Genomic DNA, 25,521 nt, shown 5'->3' on the forward strand with positions numbered 1-25,521 from the left:
ATTCACCCTTCACAGTTTTTCATCATGACAAGGTGGTTCTACATACACATCCAAAGTTTCTTCCCAAAGTTGTTCCTGAATTTCATCTCAATCAGTCAATTGTTCTTCCAGTGGTTTTCCCTAAACCTCATTCTCATACTGTAGAAGCCTCTTACATTGATCGGACAAAGCCACATCAAACATTTCCCTAACTATTCATCTCTTTTGATCCAAACAAGTTAGGGCATCCTGTTTTCAAAAGAACGATTTCAAACTGGCTGGCTGCCTGCATCTTGTTCTGGACTGGCACTGGAGAGTCGTGTCACAGCCCACAAAATTAGAGCTATGGCAGCTTCTGTAGCTTTCCTCAGGTCTATTCTCATTGATGAAATCTGTAAGACTGCCACCTGGTCCTCAGTTCATACATTCACTTCTCACTACTGTCTTGAGTCTTTCTCCAGACGGGATGGGCACTTCAGCCAATTTGTATTACAAAATTTATTTTCCTAAAGGCCATTTCTGTTAGCTTGGAGGACACCCATATGTGAGAATACGCTGCATGCTTGTCCTGGGATAAAGCCGTTACTTACCGTAACAGGTGATATCCCAGAACAAGCAGGCAGCTATTTTCACATATATTGGTGACGTCATCCATGGAGCCCGGATGCGGACAGCCTCGCAAGCAGACTTGCTTGTAGAAACTCTGAAGTTTCGAGTCTGCTGCACCACGCAGGTTCGAGTGCCTTCCCGCCCAGCACAGGGTGAGTCTTCTCAGTTTTCCGTGGAGCCGAGAAGTCTGTACTTTGACGCTCTGCGCTGAACTTTGTTTATTTCATACCTTCTCTTCATCGCGGTTTGTGTTTTCTTTTGCGAATCGCTGTGTCTTTCTTTCTTTTCTGTTAGTTGTTAAAAAAAAAAAAAATTATTTTTTTGTCGGCTGACTGGCGGTTCGGGTTATACGCCCGCAGCCTGCGGGCTTCGACTTCGCAGTGGCTATCTTCCCTCCTATGTCCCGGCCAGTCACAGGCTTCAAGAAGTGTAGCCAGTGCCAGCATTCAGTATCCCTCAGGGACCCAAACTGCTGGTTGTCTTGGACCTAACCATAGTCCAAAGTCGTGCGCACGTTGTGCTACTCTTCAACCTCAAGCCCTTAAACGTCATCAGGTTCAAGTGGAAAAGCTGTTCAAGATGGACTCTTCAGCAACACCCTCGACTTCCGACTCGGTCAAGCAGTCAATGGGGGTCCTCCTGTTTCCACAACTCCACAACCTCGAGTCTCATCAGACCTTCCTTGTTCGGATCATGTTTGGCCTTGAGTACACCTGATTTATCTTCCCCTGAGCTTCCCTCAGGTCAGATACCTAAGCAGAAGGTTCCTGTGGTGGTCCTCAAGCTATCCAAGCATCAATCCTCCAAGTCGAAGCATGTGTCTACTGCCACCTTGAAACCTCTAGCCTCAGCAAGTGATCCAGTTTCACATTCGGATTCACAATTGCAGGCTTCTCTCCAGACCATGTTAGAGTAGCAATTTGTTCAGTTACTGAGCAAATACGGTCCTGCCTCGACTGCTTCCTGCAGTCCAGCCTGGGCAGTCAGCAGTCTCCCACGAGGTCGAGTCCCTGCCTGTGCCTCGAGCTGAGTCTACACACTCTATGCAAGGAGTCGAGTCTTTCTGAGTGTCTGGTCTGTAATCTACACACTCTATACAAGGAATCAAGTCTTTGCGAGTGTCTTGACAGGAATCCTCACACTGCATACAAGGAGCCGAGTCTTTGCGAGTGCTTCGAGATTCCTTGATCCAAACCACTGAGTCTATGGGGTTTCAATTTACAGCTTCTAGCCTTATTCATTTATTCATTCACCAGCGGCACTGCCCATTTCCAGGCATAGGGCAAAGTTTTGATCTTACCCGAGACCTCTTTCCAGGCACTCTCGTCGTCGATTGAGGCCCTCATCGAGGCATCCATCGAGGCGCAGGTCTTCTTCCAGAGAACAGCCTTCTTCGTCCAGGCCTCACTCCAGGCCTTCCAGCTCTTCGAAGCCTCCAACTCCTCGATTGAGGTCACCAATTGCAGACCCCGAGTATTCAACTGCTTCCAGTGCCTCCTCCAAGTCTGTCTATTCCTTGGGTACCAGAGAGGCTTTGCCTTTGTTCTCCACTCGAGGCGCCTCGAGGTCATTGAGTCCTTTTTGAGGCCATGCTCTGGTGGATCAATTGTCCTTTTCCTCCTTCCTTTGCCAAATGGCTAACCTGGATCTTAAATTGGACGCTGGTTTGAAATACTCTAAGGCAGGGGTGTCCAACCTGTGGCCCCGGTCGAGGGCGATGCAGTGTTTTCCTCTGCTGCCCCCGGGTGTTTACCATCTTGCCGGCTTCCTCCTGAGTCTTGCTGCAGCGTTTGAAAATTTGTGCGGCCCCAGAAACATTTTTTTCGGCCAGTGCGGTCCAATGAAGCCAAAAGGTTGGACATCCCTGCTCTAAGGAGTATTTAGAAGAAATGCATCTGCCTCAATCTCCTGCAGCGCAGAGTCACTCAGGCTCCCTCTTAACAGGCTTCTGTCTCAAACTTTCAAATGAAATCTGGAGACTCCTTATGCTATACATGCTGGTCCAGGCAAATTGGAATTGAGGTATAGAACTCTACATTGCAAGGGTTTTGAGAATTAACAACTATCTCACCAATCCCTCCTTGTGGAATTCTCATTGAAAAGGACCCATCCTTCCAGGGTCTATGCTACAGTACCTCCTGGAAGAGAGGGTAAGTCCATGGACAAATTTAGCCATCGCCTCTATCAGAATTCCATGATGGCTTCCAGAGTCCTCAATTATAATTTTATCTTCACGACTAATTTTAAGTTTCTGATTGATCACCTTCCAGATTTTACAAAAAACCTGGATCAACATAGACATTTAGAGTTTCAACAACTTACTACGACCTTGGCGCAACTCAGGTTACATCTTCTCCAGTCATCTTATGATGCCTTCGAACTTTCTTTCAGAGACACTGCTTTCTCAGTAGCGATGCGCCGTCTGACTGGCTTCGCACCGTTGATATGGACCCCAATCTTCAGGACAGGCAATCACCTCTTTGATGAATCCATAGAGGCTGCCACCAAGAAGTTGTCTGAGCATGAAAAATCTTTTGCTACAGTTGTCAGACCAAAGCCCAAGCCAGCTCCTGCAAAACCTTCTCGATCTCTTCTATCCTTCCAGAGGTGTTATCCTCCAAGGGCGGCTCCTTACACTCGAGCACTCCCCAAGAAACAACAGCAGCAGAAGCAACAGAAACCTCACTTTCTGCTGCACCTAAGGCTGCACAGCCTTTTTGACTGTCTCAAACAGAGCATAACCTCCATCGTTCTGCCTCTGTCCTCCCTTCACCCCATAGGAGGTCATCTCCATCATTTTTACCATCAATGGGAGACTATTACATCGGACCTCTGGGTGCTGTCAATAATCAGGGAAGGATACTCTCTTCATTTCACTCAGATTCCACTAGAGATTCCTCCAAGAGAGTATCCTTCCAATCCATCCCAGACCGCCCTTCTTCTTCAGGAAGTTCAAGCTCTGCTTCATCTCTGTGCCATCAAGGAAGTTCCTCTGGAACAGCGAGCAGGGGTTTTTACTCCCATTACTTCCTAGTTTAGAAGAAGACAGGCAGTTTGCGACCCATTTTGGATCTCAGGGCTCTCAACAAATTTTTAGTCAAAGAAAAATTTTGCATGCTGTCCCTAGCATCCCTCTATCCCATTCTAGATCAGAACGATTGGTTATGTTCTCTAGATCTCAAAGAGGCTTACACTCACATACCCATTCCTCCGGCCTCCCATCAGTACCTCTGATTTCGGGTGGGGAATCTGCATTTTCAATACAGAGTGCTACCCTTCAGCCTGGCATCATCTCCCAGAGTGTTCACCAAGTGCATAGTGGTTGTAGCAGCAGCAGCTCTAAGGAACCATGGTCTTCAAGTGTTTCCCTACCTAGACAACTGGCTCATCAAAGATTCAACATAACGGGGTTATTGTAGTGACCCAACGGACTACATGGTTCCTACAAAGCTTGGGATTCGAAATCAACTTTCCCAAATCCCACCTTCAGCCCTCTCAGAATCTACAGTTCATCGGAGCTGTTCTGGACACTATCCAACTCAGAGCATTCCTTCCTCAACAACGTATGGATGCTCTTCTTCAACTCTGTCACGCAGTGTCTTCCCCCTCTTCAATCTCAGCGAGACACATGATGATCCTACTAGGTCACATGGCCTCCACAGTGCACGGAATTCCTTTTGCCAGACTTCACCTCAGAATTCCTCAGTGGACCCTGGCATCTGTGGATGCAGGCTTGCGAACCACTCTCTCAACACATTACAGTCACTCCTTCGTTGAGATAGTCTCTCCGCTGGTGGATGCTCTCTTCCAATCTCTCCAGAGGATTATTGTTTCAGACGTCACCTCATCAGAAGGTCCTCACGACAGATTCCTCGACCTACGCTTGGGGGGCTCACCTCGACGGTCTCCGTACTCAAGGCCATTGGTCCAGCACGGATCGTCGGTGTCGTATCAATCTGTTGGAACTCAGAGCGATTTTCAATGCTCTCAAAGCTTTTCAACATCTTCTTCACGATCAGGTAGTCCTCATTCGGACGGACAACCTAGTCGTCATGTACTATGTCAACAAGCAGGGAGGAATGGGATCTCTCCCTCTTTGCCAAGAAGCTCTGAAGGTTTGGGATTGGGCAATCCTTCACAACACCTTCCTGAAAGCTGTCTACATTCAAGGGACAAAAAAAATGTTTGGCGGACAAATTGAGTTGTCTTCTTTAATCTCACGAATGGATACTCAATTCCTCATCTCATCATCACATCTTTTCTCAGTGGGGAACTCCTCAGATAGATCTCTTTGCATCTACTCACAACCACAAATTGCCTCAGTTCTGCTCCAGGATATACTCTCCTCATCGCCTCGAGGCAGATGCTTTTCTATTGGAATGGACGAATCTCTTCCTGTATGCATTCCCTCTTAACCTCAAGATTTTTGTCAAGCTGAAGAACGATCATGCCACCATGATTCTGATAGCTTCTCGTTGGCCGAGACAACCTTGGTACGCCCTTCTACTTCAACTCAGCAGCAGGGAGCCATACCTTTTACCATTTTTTTCGTCCCTGCTTACACAGCATCAAGGGTCTCTACTTCATCCCAGCTTGCAGTCTCTGCACCTGACAGCTTGGTACCTCTCAACATAACTCCTCTTCAGTTAGCAACCTGTACGAGACATTTTAGAGGCTTCTAGAAAGCTTGCCACTAGACAATGCTATCACCAAAAATGGACTAGATTTTCTACGTGGTGTATCTCTCATGAGAAGGAGCCTCAAGATTCATCCTTATCTTCTGTTCTGGATAATCTTTTGCACTTATCTACCTCTGGCCTCATGTCTACAACTATCCGAGTCCATCTCAGTGCAATTGCTGCTTTCCATCAGCCTATTGAAGGGAAACCCCTCTCTGCTCATCCAGTGGTTTCCAAATTTATGAAAGGATTTTTCAATGTCAAACCTCCTCTCAAACCGCCTCCAGTGGTTTGGGATCTCAGTGTTCTTGCTCAGTTAATGAATTCTCCATTTGAACCAATGTCTATGGCTCATCTGAAATATCTCACTTGGAAAATGGTGTTTCTCATTGCCCTCACATCTGATCCACCTTTCACAGTTTTCCATCATGACAAGGTGGTCCTCTGTACTCATCCAAAATTCTTACCTAAAGTGGTTTTAGAATTTCATCTCAACCAATCTATTGTATTTCCAGTGTTTTTTCCAAGGCCTCATTCTCATCCTGGAGAATCAGATCTTCATACTCTGGTCTGTAAACGTGCTTTGGCCTTCTACTTAGAACGCACCAAACCACACAGATCTGCTCCTCAACTTTTTGTCTCCTTTGATCCAAACAAGTTGGGACATCCAATTTCTAAGCGTACCATCTCTAACTGGATAGCTGCTTGTATCTCTTTCTGCTATGCCCAGGCTGGACTGCATCTACAGAGCTGAGTCACAACCCACAAAGTCAGAGCCGTGGCGGCTTCAGTAGCTTTCCTCAGATCCACTCCTATTGAGTAAATTTGCAAAGCTGCCACCTGGTCCTCTGTTCTTACTTTCACCTCTCATTATTGTCTGGATGTTTTCTCCAGATGGGATGGCCATTTTGGCCAGAGATTATTACAAAATTTATTCTCCTAAATTGCCAACACTCAGACCATCCCATTCTGGTTAGCTTGGAGGTCACCCATATGTGAGAATAGGCTGCCTGCTTGTCCTGGGATAAAGCACAGTTACTTACCATAACAGTTGTTATCCAGGGACAGCAGGCAGCTATTCTCACAACCCACCCACCTCCTCTGGTTGACTTCTCTGCTAGCTATCTGAACTGAGGAGACTCGCCCTGTGTAGGTCGGGAAGGCATAGAAACATAGGAATAGACGGCAGATAAGGGCCACGGCCCATCCAGTCTGCCCACCCTAATGACCCTCCCATACCTTTACCTTGTGAATAGATCCCACGTGTCAATCCCATTTGGCCTTAAAATCAGGCACGCAGCTGGCCTCAATCACCTGAAGTGGAAGACTATTCCAGCGATCAACTACCCTTTCAGTAAAAAAGAACTTCCTGGTGTCACCTCGCAGTTTCCCGCCTCTGATTTTCCATGGATGACCTCTTGTTGCCATGGGACCCCTGAAAAAGAAGATATCTTCCTCTGTCTTGACTCGGCCCGTGAGATATTTGAACGTCTCGATCATGTCTCCCCTCTCTCTGCGCTCCTCGAGTGAGTATAGCTGTAATTTTTCTAGCCGTTCCTCGTAAGGGAGATCCTTGAGTCCCGAGACCATCCGAGTGGCCATTCTCTGGACCGACTCCATCCTCAGCACGTCCTTGCACTCGCGCATGTGTGGTGTGGCAGACTCAACTTCTGAGTTTCTACAAGCAAGTCTGCTTGTGAGGCTGTCCGCATCCAGGCTCCGTGGATGACGTCACCCATACGTGAGAATAGCTGCCTGCTGTCCCTGGATAACAACTGTTACGGTAAGTAACTGCTTTTAGGTCAATCAAGTCTCCCAGTGACGTGCTTCGGTTTATCTGTTTTAAAACCAACTTGCCCCAATGAAATTGTTCGGCACTGGTGTGTTCAGCACCTTCCACAGAAAATAATGCAGTGCAATGAAATAATTGCTGTAGCTGACAGACTATCAAATCAGACCACTGTCATTGTCTCAGCATACATTAAGTCTGGCAATGGAGACCTCAGTGTCTCACATCTTTTGACAAACTACAAGCTGCAGAATGGTTAAGAGACAAAAATTTGCTGAAGATGTTCCATTGCCATTATGAGAGAATCCTGCTCTTCACTGGGATGGTAAAGTGATTAGAGATAATCTCAGAGAGTCTTATAAACAACTTGCTGTGCTTGTATCTGATACTCCAGAATATACAGAAAATAAACTCCTGGGTGTGGCAAACCTATCTGAATCTACAGGCATGTCACAAGCAAACGCTTCTTACGAGTTACTTGAACTATAGAAACTGGTTGACAATAATAGTGGCATTGGTCTTCGATACTGCTGCTAACAGTGGCGTTAAGAAAGGTGCTGCAAAACTACTGGAAGACAAAATTAGTAAGAAGCTCTTCTATTTGGCCTGCAGGCATCATATATTTCAAGTAGTTATTGGGGCACATGGAAGGGTCTGTTTGGAAAGATACAGGGCCAGAAAATTAACTGTTTTCAAATTTCAAGAAACTGTTGAACAAACTAGATAAGCATTAATTTTAGCTGCCAAATTTAAGACCATTCTTCAAGCTTCACCAGGTTTTTCTTCATGTTATTCACATGCGGGGAGATGTGGGCCCCCTTCGTATAGAACGATCGCTCCGCATGGGCAGGGAACACACTGGAGAAGACAGACCACACATGATTATTACCAAAATATTTAACTACAATCATAAAGTTGAAATCTTGCGGCAATATAAACATCAACGAGATAAGTTGAAATATGGGGATGCAGAGATTCGCAATTTTCAGGATTATTCAGCAGCCTTGATGGAAAAACGAAAATTATTCTATCACCTATGCTCCATTTTGGCTGAGCAGAAAGTGTGTTTCATGTTCATTTACCCTGCCACTCTGAAATTGCAATACCAGGGCCAGTGGCACTCTTTTGACTCCTCTGTGGCCGCGGCGGACTACCTTAATACCCATTTGCCGCCACCTTCCAGTCCTACAGGTTGAGGCAGCTCTCGGTGGAGTCTTGGGCTGCCCTTCGCTGGCTGGCATTCTGCTAGTGGCACAGTGATGGTGCTTTTTGGCATATGTTTGGACTGCTTATCACTTTGCAGTTGTAAATGTTGTTCTTTTATTACTTATGTTACTTGGCTTCTGGATTGTACTTTTCTATATAATGTTTAGTTAGAGTGATACTGTTTGAGATCACCTTGTCTTCTAGGACTTTATTCTTGTCTCTCTGGTATATTGTAGACTTGGGGCTCGGGGAGGCATCTTTTTTTGTGCCCTTACATGCCTGCAGAATCACCTCGGAGTGGTTCTGTTGATGTGTCTAGCACAGAGGGAATGGTTGGAGAGAGTTGGGGGTGGGACAGGGAGTTGGGGGTGGTGGGAGAGGGGAGAATAGCTGGGGTATTACTTTTTGTGTATATGCCTTCTTAATTTATTCATCTCTGAGGGGAGGGGTTCTGCTCTGCAAAGAGTCTTGAGTGTTGCTTCTGGTGTGTGGGGGGGGGGATTCCTGGCGCATCGGGCCTTTCAGTGTGCTGGCCTGGGGTGCTAGGGAGCCCACACAACTTCTTTGGTCTAAGTTGAGAGATGCCAATATTTTAAATTTTTGTCTATCCTGGTTAAGGCTGGGAACCTGGGATAGTTATGTCGATCTAGTACTCAAAAGATATTGTTTTGACTTTCTTGGTTCCCCATGTCCTTAGCGAACACATTAAGGATCATGTCCTGGAATGTGTCGTGCATTACATCTCCTGTTAAACAAACAAAAATCCTTAATCAGTTTAAGCGCCATAAAGCAGACAGTTTGTCTGCAGGAAACTCGATTAACAGATCTTGAACACGCTAAATTGGGAAAATCCTGGGTGGGTGCCGTTTATGCGGCTTCTTCCCCTGAGAAGCGGGCTGGGGTGGCAGTTTTAATTCATAAATCCTTGCCTTACAAAGCACGTCTACTAGAAAAAGACCCACAGGGCCGGTTTTTAATGCTCCATATCACTGTGGGCACTTATAGTTTTTATTTGCTAAATGTATACACTCCCAATGTATATGATCACTCTTTTTTTGAACACCTTGTGACTCTGTTGATGGTGCGTGTGGCTGAGCCGATATACCTTGCGGGAGATTATAATCAGGTACTTGATCAGAGTTGTGACCGGTCTAACCCAGGGATTTCATCTGTGGGGACGAGTCAGCGTGGGATTCCTTACCTGTGTGCAACATTAGACTTGGTGGATCCTTGGCACTTGCTACATCCTAAAGAACGCGATTATACGCATAGATCCAGAGCCCATGGTACGCTTTCCAGAATTGATTATATACTTGTCACTAGTTCTTCTTTTCCTAATATTGATGCGGCCATGATAGGACCCTTGGTTATATCGGATCATTCCTTGATTTGGATTGATATTAATGTTGGCTTTGGGGTTAGAGATCCCTCACGCTAGCGATTTCCTAGTTACTTGTTTCAGGATGAACATTTTCGAACCTTCTTGTTACAGAAGTGGGAAAATTATTTGGAATTTAATGGTCAACATCTAACTGAACCGGACTTATTTTGGAATACAGCTAAAGTAGTTCTAAGGGGGGACTGTATAGCATATGTTATAGCTCGGAACCGTAGGTTGTCTAGGGGAATTATTCATTTGGAACGAGATTTGGCTACCGCAAAGCGTAATTATACTGCCCATCCAACCCCTGCGGCGAGGGAACACTTAGTGTCCGTAGAGACTATACTTAACTCTTATATACATGAGCGTACGATGAAGATGTTATTTTATCAGAGGTTTAAATACCATCATTATGGTAACCGCTCTGAGAAATTATTAGCCTATTTGACAACCGAGCGAGGGGTCAGCGGTTTGTCTTCGGTCTTAAAGATGCGATGGGGACTATAAGACACAAAATGGACCAGATTGCCACTATTTTTTTAGATTATTTCCGGGACTTTTATGAACAAAGGGACAGGAGTGGGGGTCCCCTCATAAGAGATTATTTGGAGGATTCGGGTCTACCTAAGTTAACCGAATTAGATGTGGAGACTCTTAACGCACCCCTTACCCTTAGAGAATTACAGAAGGCAATCATGATCCAGAGCAATTACTCAGCCCCCGGACCAGATGGCTTTACTGCCAAATTTTACAAAATGTTGTCCACCCAAATTAGTAACCCACTCTATGATTACTATGACCAGGTTATAGATGGGGGAAGTTTCCCGGCTGGAGCCAACGAAGCTCTTATAACGCTTATTTTAAAACCTGGCAAGGATGCCACTTCTCCTGAAGCTTACCGGCCTATATCGCTTCTAAATGTTGATATTAAAATATTAGGAAAGATATTGGCAGATAGACTTTCTCTTCTCCTTCCTGGAATTATAGGTCCGGACCAGGTGGGTTTTGTTCGGGGTAGACAAGCAGTCCAGAATGTTCGTAAGGTGTTAATTGACTATGGCCCATACTCAATCTCAAGACATACCCATGTTATTAGTTAGCTTGGATGCGGCCTGTGCTTTTGATCAGGTAGACTGGAGTTATCTATTTGAGGTATTGGAGTACTTAGGTGTCACCGGTTGGTATGCAAGAGCCGTGAAGACTTTGTATAGGGGCCCGATGGCGCAACTGTTAGTCAACGAGATCACGACAGATGCCTTTCCTATCAGCAGAGGAACCAGGCAGGGATGTCCCCTATCCCCACTTCTTTTTCTGCTTTATTTGGAGCCATTTTTACGAATGATATCCAGTGACCCAGACATAGTGGGAGTGGCTTTTTCCAACCGGACGGTTAAAGCATTGGCTTTCGCGGATGATTCGATATTTACTTTGACTCAGCCACAGCGTTCTATCATTCACCTGCAACACTCCTTAGAAGAATTCCAATTTTACTCAGGCTTTACGCTCTATCAAAAATCTACCGTTTTAGCTATTCCCCACACTATACAAGATGCATGGGTGGGTGATTTCCCGTTTGCTTGGGCACAGACTTCTATTAAATATCTGGGAATGTGGATACCCCGAGACCTCTCCACCTTATATACTTGCAATGTGGCCTCGTTATTGGGGGACACATTGCAATTACTACAAACTTGGCAGGCATTCCCTTTATCGGTGGCGGTCCTGTATAATATGGTGCTGTTTCCTAAATGGCTCTTATCGATTTCAGGTACTTCCCCTTTTACTGTCCCATGCCCACCGCATTCAGCTTGCTAGAGGGATTTAGCGGTTTGTTTGGGGAGGCAAGCGACCGCGTATGACTTATCAAAGTCTTTGCCTTCCAAGGGAACGTGGGGAGGGGGCTATGGCCTATTGAACCTTCAGTGGTATGCCATGGCATGCCAAATGAGACATATTAATGATTGGTTCCGGGGTACTTCTTATTTTTCTGCTACTGATATAGAACTGTCTTTGTTATTTCTCTACCATATTAATTATTTATTGCATGCGGCAGCCCTGGCAAGGCAGACATGGTGCTGGGTATGCCGTTGTTTGAAACTGTCTTCTAAGATTTCTCCCTTTCTCACGCTTCAAGGTAATGGGGACTTTTTACCGGGTATACAGTCTGCATCTTTTCAGCGGTGGGCAGCTTTGGACTTACATTATGTTTTCCAGATGTACACAGAAGAGGGTCGACTTGCTTCTTTTGCTTCTTTACAGCGTACATTTGGGCTTCCAGATGTAGACAATTTTGCATATTTTCAAGCCCGACATTATGTTCGCTCTCTGTCTGCATGCCATTTGATGGACACTTGTCATGAAACTCTTTCTAAAATGTTTAGTTTGTCTGCCCAACAATTGATCCCTCTTCGCTTTCATTATGTGGGCATTCGTGACAGTCAATCTGGCCCTAACTTTGCCATTTTAGAAGCAACCTGGGCAGAGGATTTACAGTGTGTTATTACCTCCCACCAGCTGCAGCAAGTGGTGAAAAATTTGAGAAAGGTGTCCTCCAACATTCAACATTGAGAATTGCAACTGAAGTTTACACTTCGTCTATACATTTCACCAATTCGAGCTTGCCGGATGGGCATTACCCAGTTCCACAAAGGCCCAAATGTTCTCAGGTGCACGCCTCACTAGGACATATGTTTTCATCCTGCCCTCACATTCTTCGGTTCTGGCATTGTTTGGGAACTTATAATACCTCTCTCTGGGGTCGGCGGTGGACCCCAACGCCCAGAGTATTATTTGGTTTCTATGATATTGTCACACCTAGACCAAAAGGCCAGCTTTTGTGACTCGAGCCATGTTGCTTGGAAAAAAAGCAATATTGACACAGTGGCTGACCAATGATGCTCCGACTTACAGTCAATGGAGAACTTTGATTGTACATGCCTCCTTGGAATGTAGACATTTTACCGATCTAGACACTGGGCCGGGTCACCGATTTACTTTGATCTGGGAACGCTTTTGGTTAACTCTTATACCTATGGCCCGGAGTAGACTCTTGAACCTGTAATTTGTGTTGTGCTGGACTCCCTACACTCAGAGATTATTATGTATCTGGTTGGGGGGCTGGGGGGATGGGTGGGAGGGAGGGATTGTTTTGTGCACAAATGTAAGTACTTTGTTCTGTTTTGCTATGGATGTTTCTATGCACGTTGAAAATGAATAAATATATTTAAACATAAAGATATGAGACAAATATTACCTACAATAAGAGAGAAGGTTTGAGAACAGAAAAAATATTCTTAAATTAAGAAAGATTTATATTTTGATATCTAGGTTTTAAAAAATCTTTTCCCTTCTTTCACTGTTTTCTCCAAAAATGGAATACAGAAAATTCAGGTTTCAAGAAGCCAGGGTCAAGAGATCACCTAGCCAGGCTATACAGGTTTCAAAGATTTCTAATACCGAACTTAGAGCTAGATTCTCAAAAATCCATGTAAAAAAACAACGGGTCGCTGTTACAGCCATTCTTCAGATATTTTGATTTTATTTTTGATTTTATTTCTTATATACCGCTATACCATGAGGTTCAAAGCGGTTTACAATGAAGTTAGATTAAAGATACATTAAAATAAAATAAATAAAAATGGTACTTTGGATTTCCCTTGCTGTCCCGAAGGCTCACAATCTAGCTAAAGTACCTGAGAAAACAATAAATAAAATAAATGAAATAAAGTAAATTCCAGTCAGACAATAGGATCTGATGTTAGAAGTTCATAAAGACGATATGCCAAGGAGCGAAAGCTGGTATGCTCCTTGAGCCCTGACGTATGCAGCCAAGCCAACACTCAATATTTCAGCTATGAGGTTTCCCAGGAAGTAGTAATGAGTGCCAAAATACAGGCTAGGCTAGATAGAGTGTTTTAAGAATACATCAAGGCAGAAGTGGAGTCAGAGAAATTTGTCAGAGATAAGTTTTCACTGACTTCCTGAAAGTGCGTTTGAAATAAAGTTTGTTAAACATTTATTCCATTTGCCTGCTTGGAATGATATGTTCGATCAAGGAATGTCTTGTAGATACAGCCCTTCAAGGATGGAAAGGCGAACAAGTAAGTACTGCATATACAGGTTGTACCTGGAAATTCAAAATGGTGAGACAGATAGATTGGGGATGATCCTGTTATGGTTTTGAAGCAAAGGCAAGCAAACTTAAAGATGACCCTTGCTTCCACAGGCAGCCAGTGTAGTTTTTTATAATACGAGTTTACGTGATCCAATTTCTTGAGGCCATAAATGAGATGGACTGTGGCGTTCTGAATGATTCTCAATTGTTTGGTTTTCTTAAAAGATCTCAAGTATATGATATTGCAATAGTCTAAGGTACTTAAGATCAAAGATTGAACCAGCAATCAAAAAGAGAAGAAATCAAAATAATGTTTAATGGTACGAAGTTTCCATAAAGTGAAAAAAACATTTTTTTGACCTGAGCATTAGTGTGATCTTCAAAAGTCATGCTTCGGTCCAAGATGACATCAAGGACTTTGATGACTGGCTGGAGAGATGCCTACTCCCTCCGGCCAGCTGGCCCGCCTCTTCAAAATGACAGGCCTTCTCCTCCCCGGTGCACCCTGGGATCCACTGGAGAGGGGCCTGAGACTCTGATTATCCCAGGTTGTTTAAGGCCCCTCCTATGGGTGGGGCCATATGCATCCAGGCCAGTCAGATGCTAGAAACAGGAAGAGACAAAATAGAATCATAGTCCACATCATATTGCCCCTTAGACCTGGAACAGTGGTAGGAGCAACAAGGGGGAGCGCCTAGCAGGTCGTCTGTTTGCACTATGATGTCTAGGAGTGGAGCTGAGACCTCGGGGGAGGGGGGGAGCGGTAGAGAAGCAACATCTTGGCTGCCAGGAAGGCCCTCTAAAGGAGCATTGGGAGTCGGAAAATACACTCCGCCCCGATGACAATGTAGCCATAGACGCAGGAGATAGGCACATGTCATTGGTGTCTTTATTAAATATATATAACACACGTGTGGCGGTCTGTGGTATCTCACCTTGCTGGGACTCAGTCAAGGCTAGGGGTGTGTTGATAGGGGTTAGCGTGCGACTAGTTCCTGGCTAGTCCATGCCACAACAGCATATTCAGATGATCTTGGAGAGATGGTGCTGGAGATAGAACAGCGCACAATGGTCTCACTGCTGTGAAGATAGTGCCTTTGCGGTAGGTGGCACAAAATTTGCATATGTATCTGTTTGTTGCCTTTTCGATGGAGAAAGATGCTTGTGATTCAGCAGCATTGGAGGGGGCACAGTGCTTGTGCTCCTTTAGTTTTCTTATGCGATTCCCCAAATTGCAGCAGCACCGAAGTAGCTAAGGTAGAGCTGGTCATTGAAGTTGATGGTCCTGGTATAGGTCTATGAAGGGGAGCTTCAGCATCGGAGTTGACCATCAACGCTGTTTTAAAATCGTCCCGAAAATTTAAAATTTATTGAAAGGTCGTCAACATTGAGAGAAAAACTACCAACACGAGGCTCCTCAGAGAGGAATTGGAAGACTAGTAAGCAAAGGCCTAAAGGGAAACAGCCCTCCCTTCCGTAAAACTGGCAAATACAATAAACTTAACCTTTAAAGAAAAAATATAAGGCACAAAGCATATACAAATAATACACGCAGAAAATAAGCGAGTATAAAATGCACATTTTAAAAATACATATGATATATACTTTTCCCTCCGTATTCACGGTTTCAGCATTTGCGGTTTCAGTTATTTACGGTTTTTAGCTTGCTGGCTCCTCCCACCAAATTACATCAGTTTGCATAGAGAAATTGCTGATTCCAAGCGTTTACAGAGAAAACTGTTGATTTCCAGCACTTCACTGTGTTTTGCCTCTCCTTCAGGAACAGGCTAGGTCTCCCACCATGTTATTTGCGGTTTCACCATATTCACAATGGTTTTTAATAGAAAACAGTGAATAACATATGAAAAAGTTATTCACAGTTTTTCTGTATTTGCGGTTTTGTTAATCCCCTAACACAGCAAATACGGAGGGAGAAGTGTATGCCTAAAAGGAAGACATTTGAAAAGAGAGCCAAAATACAGCTTCTCTGCTCAGCGGAAAGCAAAGAACTGATGGTCCTGTAAGCTGCACCTGCGTTTGTGCAGTGCGAGCAGTCTCTTTAAGTTCATAAAGTGACATTTCACTTTAGATGGTCCGTTCCGGGTTCTGTGGATGATGTCATCCACATATAAGAATATGCTGCCTGCTTGTCCTGGGATAAACCAAGTATTTATGATAAGTACTTGGTTTAAAAAGGTAAAACACTGTATTTTAGGTCATTGCTTAAAACTGAAATGGCAAGGTGCCTTTCTCTGCAGGTGGTCATGTAGGCAGTTTGAAAGACTTTTAAACTTTGCATGACCTCCCTTATATAGTAACATAACATAGTAAATGACGGCAGATAAAGATCTGGTCCATCCAGTCTGCCCATTATTTATTCTCATTAGAAATGTATGATTAAGTTAGCCTGTCTCTTCTCTGATATATGTATATTAAATGAAGAATAAGCTCTTAAATTTATTTTCTTTTAACAAAATATTCTTGCTACATTAAGCATGTTATACAGATGCCAATGAGAAAACTGATGTGGAAGAATATTCAGGTGTGAAAGACATTCCTAACAGTGGAGAACATCTTTTAGATATGAATAGAGTGAGTAATTTGTTTTATACTTTCTTTTTCACAAATTTGAGTTCAGGAAAGCCAGCTCTTGTCTTTTTTTCTATGATCTCTCATCTATCAAGCAGGATTGAATCAGGCATGTAAATGAGTTTTATCCTATCCTGATGCCCTTTGATGATAACTTAAAGGGCTCGGAACCAAGGTAACCATAGTGGTCTCATCAATTCCTTTTGTTTTGGGTTTTTTTTTTTCATTCTGTAAAATAGACATGAAAAAAAAGCTCTCCTAAAACTTTTATAGTATTCCCAAAATTGCTCATTATTTTGGATATATTTTTTTTAAATTTATTACTTGATTTATTTTTTTTTATTTCTTTTATTCATTGATGCCTGCAGGCTAATGCAGGCAAAATCAGAGAACCAGACCTGTCTAACTTTGAAATAGCACAAATCAACTCGCATGCCAAATGTCTCATTTGTTTAGGGTAGGAATATAAGCAGGAAGAATGCAAACTGTGTGGGCTTATGTCCCTGCAAGCACAAAGAAGCACTCTGTCTTCTCTGTTACTACTAAAAAACAGAAGAGTCTTTCTTTTCCTTGTCTTCATAGATGAATCCAGAGACAAATGGGTTATGTCCATCTACCAGCAGGTGGAGATAACAAAACTCTAATACAAGACAGCATGCTCCTTGGTTGCTCAGTATTTCTCTATCTTAGCAGGTGGTGAACAGTCCTTCCCAGGCTCCTGGTTCTATTTGTAGTCTTTGCTCCTGTTCTGGTTTGGCTAGTTCAGTTGACCTAGGGAAACTTAAAGCTTTGGTGATACCTAGTTTGGAGGTTCCTCCCCCTCTCCTGCCATGTTTTCCTCTTCCTTTCTGGCAGTGACTATCCGACATGAGCCATATTTCAAAAAGAAATCTCTATTAGGACTAAAAGTGGAATCTTGAAAAGGCAGTTAGTAGATTCAGTATGTAAATAATAGCAGCAGTCTGTTATCTGATTTTTCATGTGACCTGAGGCCAAAATATACATAAGACTTCTAATACCTACAATGTGTAACTATTTAACATATTTTCTTTTGGTAATTTGTTTCTCTTTAGGCATCTACAATACATGAAGCCAGGTGTGCAGGACAAAGGAACTTTGGAGCCAAAGCAAATGGCTTCAGACAGAAGATATATTCTAGTGACAGCTCTAGTTCTGATGATACAGCTCCAGAAGGTGGAAGTGAATGGGCTGAACCATGTGATGAGGAGCTTTTTTCTCGAACTCATCTGTAAAACTGTGTAGTTATATAGGTACAGATGGTTTTAAAAGTAAGGAAATGGAAAAACTCTTTTGTGGACCGGTTACTCTACTCTAAAACAGCAACTTCAGTTTCCTCTTCAGTTACCTGATTCAGAAATGTATTTATCTTTCTATTCTTGCTTAGTTTTCATAGTTGAATAATCTTCAAGGTTTAGTTTTTATTTTACAAACTTAAAATTCTTGGCTATGTGGATTAGAATAGATTGTGTTGTCAAATTAAGAATGAATGTGCATGTGCTTGTCTTAGTAGTATCATTGCTTATTTGCATCTAAACTGTAATTATTTTCACTTGTAACTAGCTGCACCACAAATTGTCTTAACATTGTAGTATCTATGGCTACTTAAGCTATTCAGAGACTTTCACTTTTGGCATATAGGCTTTTTTCTGTAAGAACTGGGAGATAAATACTTAACACTGTAAGCTATCAGTGCCTTTCTGAATGTAGTAAAACATCACAGAAAACATCCAGTTTTCACACACAAAAACATCATGTAATGTTGAAGTAGAAACCACAAGGTTGTGCTTTAGAGAATTGCAGAATACTGTTTTTCTGTCAAATATTCCTCAATGATAAAGGGATAGTGGTTGGTGGTGTTGCTAACTGGAAGAGCCAAGGATGATGATTTTTTTTTTTTTTAGTTTGAAGCAGTGTGAGTTTGTATGTTCCCTTTTCTTTTGTGGTTTTATTATATAAAAATATAGTAAGAAACTACACACATGAAAAAAAAAAAAAAAGCAAAAAAATGCTATTGGCGTGGTATGTGTGGATTGTTGTAAATCCTATAACAAGTAAAGAGCATCTTGTCTAGTTGCATTTAAATGCATTAATATATATAGAAAAAAGATCACATATGAGATATCCAATAGTTAAAATTATTTAAGGTCTGGAGTGGTTTTCTGTTTTAACATTTAATACATCTTGTGGGCCAGTCCACTTAAAAATCCTACGGCTGCTGCAGTTAGCTGCTGTTGTGGCTGTAACTTATTAGATCTTGTAGTTCTTTTTGTGCTTGAGAGAATGTTAATGGGAAGGTCTGTGGGGGAGGGGGTTGAGATGAGTAAAACTTTTCAGGGTGTGATTGCAGTAATGATTGTTGCTTTGTGACTTGCTTTACATTTTATTTTGTTTAAAGCTGAAAATACATCTTCAAGATATAATTGTACAAAACTATCAACTCCTTGTGCTTCTAACATATTATGCAAAATGAAAAAGCAGAGAGGAGCAATATTTGAAAATCTTAACACATAAGGGTTTTTCTTTACTAACTTGCTGTTTAAAAATCTGTACTATAGCAGCATGTCTATAACATCAGAAAGTGCAGAAAGTAATTTGGAAAGCTTAATTACAAAAGGCAATACAATCTCTGAAGTTTAAGTGTTTAAAATTGTGGGTTGAACTAGCTTCAAACTACATCCTTTATTTGGAGGAGGAACTGGAAGTGAATGGATTAGTCTGGTGTTCTATTGCCTTTTCTTTGAATACAAAAATAAGATTTGAAGTCTAACGCCAAATTAGTTTATATAAATGCTTGCTATCAAAACCCTAACATTGCTTATTTGTTGTGTCCAAGCACATTGTTAATTAAATAAAATGCATTGTTAGGGATTTTATTCAGACAATACTTTTTGACACTTTCATTTTTTTCTACTTATTTATTTGCAGACCTCTGAGAGAGATATTTTATTTACTTTCTTCTGGAGCTTCCTAAATGGGTGTTGAGTACCTGCACTGAAAAAATCTGACATGAAAGTAGAAGGAATTCCAATATGCCAGTTTGCAAAAATAAACAAAATGAAGGCTGATTTAATTTAACTAAAACCTAAAGTAATAATTAAATGGACATATTTCAACACACAACCTTCACCTCAGTTTATTTTGGATAGAGCTGCTATATCAAGAAAGGGCTCAACAAGGAAAAGGTGCTGATTTGAATTACGTCATAGTGTAACATTCCAGCACCTTTATGGAATTGGGTAGGGAAAGAGGGAATGAAATGGTATATAAATGGACTTGGGCAATAACAAATTATGTCTGTGCTTGTTTCCATCATTAAATTACTAAATTTCACAAGCTTTCAGCACGTACTGAAGTGTGAATTTTATATTTCTTTTTCTGTTTGGATAGAGACACAAATGCATTAAAGGTAGGCAAAACGCTGAACGCACTGTGGTATGAAGCGCATTGCACATCCATAGCACTGAGATGATCAGTTTTCCATTCCTGGGCTGAAATTCTGTTTCTACTTTTTCTTATTTTTTTTTTTTTTTGCTTCAAATGGTTGTAGTCTGATTTCATGCATACCAGGACAACTGATTTTTTTTGTTTTGTTTTCTTGTGGTGTTAACACCAAATAAACATTTTGAAACAGTTTTGTGTATGTATTCTGTATTACCATGAAAACACATTTACATTGAGAATATTCATATCCTTTTAAAGAAAAATAGCCAGATGAAAAGATAATAGTTTCTCTTCTGAGATAGTATTGTGGTAATTGAAAGTTACTGGCATGCTGTATTTTCTTTTTATTCTAAGGTTAATGTAACTTTTACTATTAAGATAGTTATTAAAATAAAAGATAGACCTTGGATCAGAACTGCATCAAATAACAAAAAAAATTGCCTATTTCATTGTTTGTCCCATTGACCTTTGAAGGGGGCCATTTGTGTATCAGATATTCCTTGTCCATTACTCAACAAACAGCATGTACCCCTTAAATATAAAGCAGTGATTTTAGTGTAATTAAAAACTACTTTTCCAAACCCATGGATGAGCAAAATGCAGTCATAAAGTACGGTACCACAATTTCGTATAACACATATGTAAATTATCCCACCTATCCATAAAGTCAGCTCCTCCGAGGACAAGCAGGCAGCATATTCTCACATATGGGTGATGCCATCCACGGAACCTGGTACGGACATGTACCAAAGTGTATTGTCACTTTAAAAAGCTTTAGCACTGCCCATGCCGCATGTATGTGTGCCTTTCCACCTGTTAGCTCGCTGGTCTCTCAGTTCTTCATTTTCTGTGGAGCTGAGCAACTGTCATAAAGCTCTCTTCAGCATGTTGAAATTACTTTCCATCATTTTTTTCTTTCATTTTTAGACATCTTTTTTTTTTCTGCAAGTATATTACATTGGTTTTGTAAGTTTTTGACATACATTTATTTTATGCAGTCATTTGGCCCATCCGTCCCCTCTTTAGGACCAGCATCATCTTTTTGTCAGTTTATTTTCTCTTGGGCTTCACAGCATTGAAGTATTTTGATTTCACAGCTATTTTCCCTTCCATGTCCATGGTGTCTCACAATTTTGAAGAGATGTATTTATTTATTTATTCAATTTTCTATACTGTTCTCCCAGGAGAGCTCAGAATGGTTTACATGAATTTATTCAGGTACTCAAGCATTTTTCCCTGTCTGCCCCGGTGGGTTCACAATCTATCTAGTGTACCTGGGGCAATGGGGAGATTGACTTGCCCAGGGTACTCAATGTAACGGCCATTTCAGCCACTGACCCTCATAACTGGTGTTTTCAGTGCCTTGGTCCTAACCATTGGGACATTTCTTGTACCAGCAATACAATCAGGTTCCAACCTCTTAATATCCAGATTGAGTATCCAGGGAGGAAAAGGATCTCTGAAACCAGCTTGGTAGTTGATAAATGAACTCAAGCCAAGACTGACAGGTTCCGTGTTTTATTCATTGATCCTTGAAAACCTCCCCTCACCTTTTTATATTATATCTTTTGCTGTTTAAAAAATCTCTTTCTTAAAATATCTTAGAAAAATGTTCTATTCTCTTCGCATGAAATATACTTGCAGCAAAAGAACTAAGTCACTTTTATCTTAAATGATGCAGGCAGCCAAAGCCCGACGTGACCCGTTTTACCAGTTATAATGGCTTTATCAAGGGTTCAAGGTAAGTGCTGCATATTTTTTAAGCTACAGTGCTCCTTCTTAGGGCTGGGTGCTCATTGAACCTTGATGTGATCTTGGCCCTCCTCCAATTCAATGCAATACAACCAGTTCATCTGCAGGATAGGGGCCAAGGGTTCAACTCCAAGTGTTTCTGCATGTGAAAGAAAACAAGATGACTCCAACTGATTCTTGACCTCCAGGCTCTCAACAAATACTTGAAGGAGACTTTACGTATGGGGTCTATGGGAATTCTGCTACCTCTGTTGGAGAGACATGACTGGCTTTGCTCTCTAGAATCTAGACTTTAAAAAAAAAAAAAAAGCATACTCTTACATTGCCATCTGCCCACAGGAAGTATCTCAGGCTTCAAGTGGGCTCTCGGTACCTCCAGTACAGAGATCTTTTTGGATCTGTGCTGAGGGTTTTTATGAAATGCCTAGTAGTAGTAACTGCAACCCTCCATATGGATTTCATGTGTTCCCTTATTTGGATGATTGGTTGATCACAGCTTCAACAGCACATCAAGCTCAGCATTCCATCAACTCCGCAATTTGTCTACTGGAGCTACCAAAAATCTCATCTTCAACCAAGTCAGACTCTAGAATTCATCAGAGCTCTTGACACGAAAAATTTGTACTTTCCTACTTCAACAGAAGCTTGACAATTTGGTTGACATGTGCCAGCAAGTCAGCTTCCTATCACATCTTTTGGCCTGTCAAATGTTATGCCTTACACATAGCACCAACAGTTTGTCATTCACTTTGCATGCCTACATCTCAGAACACCACAATGGACTCTCTTCTCTCAGTGAACTCAGGCCATAGACTCTACAGATACAAGTAACCTCCAGAGCTTCATCAAGCTCTCCGGTGGTGGCTCACTCCAACCTCTCCAGAGGCTTCCTCTTCCAGCCGTCTCCGTGTCAAAAAGTACTCATCACAGATGCTTCAGTGCTGGGCAGGTCATCTCAAAGGTCTTCATACTCAGAGAGCATGGTCGCCTCAGGAGCGAGATCTCTGGATCAACTTGCTGGAATTTTTAGCAATCTGCAATGGCCTCCACACCTTCCAGGACAGATTGCAGAATTTGGTGATCCTGGTTCACATGGACAATCAGGTGCCTATGTTCTATGTAAACAAGCAGTTTGCCAGGAAGCAGTACAGATCTGGAAATAGGCACTTGCACACAACACCTTCCTCAAAGCAGTCTACATTCCAGGGGAAAAGAATGTTCTCACAGACAAGTTGAGCAAGCTGCTTCAATCTCATGAATGATTGCTCAACATTCAGTCTTGCATTAGATCTTTGCAGTTTGAGGAACTCCAAAATTGAATTATTTTGCTTCCCCCTACTACTGCAAGCTTTTGCTTTTTTTTCTCCACACTTTATACTCCTCGCCTGAAGATGGATGCGTTTCTCCTAGGCTGGAAACATCATTTCCAGTATGCATTTCCCCTTTTGCTTATTGTAGGGAAAACTCTACTCAAATTTTTCCAGGAGCAATCCTCCATGATTGATTGCACCCTGCTGACCTCGTCAAGCTTAGTTCCCTCTCCTGTTAGAACTCTCCACCCAAGAACCTATCACTCTGTAAGTATTTTCAACCCTACTCACCCAGAATGAAGGTTCCCTCCTTCATCCTTGTCTTCATTTGTTGGCACTTGCAGCATGGTATCTCTTTTCCAAGCAATAAATGCTTTTTCATTTTCTGCCACCATGTCAGACATCATTGAAACTTCCAGAAAACCTTCTACCAGATGTGTGGTGTGATAATTCTAAATCAGGGGTGCCCACACTTTTTTGGCTTGCGAGCTGCTTTTAAAATGACCAAGTTAAAATGATCTACCAACAATAAAATTTAAAAAGACACAAAGCACACTGTACGCAGATGACACTAAAATATGCAATGCCACCTCAGTAACAATTATACAAAAATAGACAAATATACCCCCTCCCCTTTTACTATACCACAATAGCGGTTTTTAGCACAGGGAGCTGCACTGAATGCCCCTCGCAGCTCCCGACGCTCATAGGCTCCCTGTGCTAAAAACATTATTGTGGTTTAGTAAAAGGGGGCCATAGTGCAAAATATAGACAGCAGATATAAATTCTCAAAACAGACACATTTTTATCACTAAATTGAAAATAAAATCATTTTCCTGCCTTTTTGTCTGGTGATTTCATGAGTCTCTGGTTGTACTTCCTTCTTCTGTAAATCCAATATTTCTTTCTGCCCCCTTCCCTTTTCTTTTTGTCTTTCTCTCTCCCCCTGCCCCCCTCTTTATTTCTGTCTATCCCAGGACAAGCAGGCAGCCTATTCTCATATATGAGTGATGTCATCCATGGAGCCCGGATGCGGATAGCCTTGCAAGCATACTTGCTTGTAGAAAACTTCAGAAGTTTCGAGTCAGCCGCACCGCGCATGCGCGAGTGCCTTCCCACCCAGCACAGGGCGAGTCTCCTCAGTTTTCCGCAGAGCCGAGAAGGTACTTTAACACTCTGCGTTAAACTTCGTTTGCTTCATGCCTTCTCTCACCTCGGTTAGTGTTCTTTTTAGTCGCAAATTGCTGTGTTATTTTCTTTATTTTCTATTAAAAAAAAAAAGACTTTATTTTTTCTTCGTTGACTGACTGGTGGGGCAGGTCGCTTGGCCACATCCTGCATGCTTCGACTTCGCAGCAGCTATCTGCCCTCTTATGTCCCGGCCAGTAACGGGCTTCAAAAAGTGTAGACTGTGCCAGCGTGCGATTTTTCTCATGGACCCACACCGCTGGTGCCTTAAGTGCCTCAGGCCTGACCATAGTCCTATGTTGTGCGAGCGCTGTGCTACTCTTCAACCTCGAGCCCTTAAACGTCGTTGGGTTTTAGTGGAAAAACTCTTCAGGATGGACTCTTCAGTGACACTCTCGACCTCGAGTGCTGCCTCGGTTCCACCTTCCATCGAGGGTCCTCCTGCTTCCATGACTCCGATCTTTAGCCTCATCAGACCTTCCTCGTTCGGATCGTCTTTGGCCTCGAGTAGACCTGCTTTGTCTTCTGAGCTTCCCTCGGGTCAGATACCTAAGCAGAAGGTTCCGGTGGTGGTCCTCAAGCTCTCCAAGACCTCCAAGTCGAAGCATATCTCCAGTGCCACCTTGGAGCCTTTAGCTTCAGCAAGTGGTCCAGTTTCAGACGCGTATCCACATTTGCAGGCTTCTCTCCAGACCATTTTGGAGCAGCAATTTGTTCAATTACTGAGCAAATATGGTTCTGCCTCGACTATGCCTCCTGTAATCCAGTCTGGACAATCAGCAGTCTCCCGCAAGGTCGAGTCCCTGCCTGTGCCTCGAGCTGAAGCTTCACACTCTATACAAGGAGCAGAATCTTTGGGAGTGCTTCAAGATTCCTTGATCCAAACCACTGAGTTTTGATCTACAGCTTCTAGCCCTATTCATTCACCAGCAGCATTGCCTGTTTCCATACAGAGGGCGAAGTCTCCTCGATCCTACTTGAGACCTGCTTCCAGACACCACTCTCGTCAATCGAGGACCTCATCAAGACATCCATCGAGGCGCAGGTCTTCTTCCAAAGAGCAGCCTTCCTCATCCAGGCCTCATTCCAGACCTTCCAGCTCTTTGAGGCCTCCACCTCCTCGATCGAGGTCACCGCTTACAGACCCCAAGGACTCAGCTGCTTCCATTGCCTCCTCCAAGTTTCCATATTCTTTGGATTGCCACTTTTCCAGAGAGGCTTCGCCTTCGTTCTCCACTCGAGGTCATCGAGCCCCTCTCGAGGCAAGACCTTGGCGGATCAGCTGTCTTTCTCTTCCTTCCTTTGTCAGATGGTTGATGACCTGGAAATTCAATTAGATGCTGGTTCTAAATACTCTAAGGAGTATCTAGAGGTAGTGCATCTGCCTCAACCTCCTGCAGAGTCACTTAAGCTCCCTCTTAACTGGCTTTTGTCTCAAACTTTCAAACAATGTCTGGAGACTC

At 42.7% G+C, this 25,521-nt stretch overlaps 1 protein-coding gene across 4 annotated transcripts in view; it reads left to right on the forward strand.

The window, feature by feature from the left end:
• Positions 1–19,999, forward strand: part of KIAA0232 (KIAA0232 ortholog) — a 238,094-nt gene extending 218,095 nt beyond the window's left edge. For 3 of the 4 annotated variants that reach the window (XM_033949832.1, XM_033949804.1, XM_033949822.1), the window contains 2 exons: positions 16,252–16,349; positions 17,420–19,233. In XM_033949832.1, the coding sequence (XP_033805723.1) occupies positions 16,252–16,349; positions 17,420–17,599 (278 nt within the window). In that variant the 3' untranslated portion in view covers positions 17,600–19,233. Of the gene's footprint in view, positions 1–16,251; positions 16,350–17,419; positions 19,234–19,292 lie in introns of those variants that run through there. The other variant, XM_033949813.1, reaches the window with a different exon arrangement.
• Positions 20,000–25,521: the final 5,522 nt, after the last annotated feature.

Source organism: Geotrypetes seraphini, chromosome 1, assembly GCF_902459505.1.
Source record: "Geotrypetes seraphini chromosome 1, aGeoSer1.1, whole genome shotgun sequence".
In the NCBI taxonomy this organism is placed as follows: Eukaryota; Metazoa; Chordata; class Amphibia; order Gymnophiona; family Dermophiidae; genus Geotrypetes; species Geotrypetes seraphini.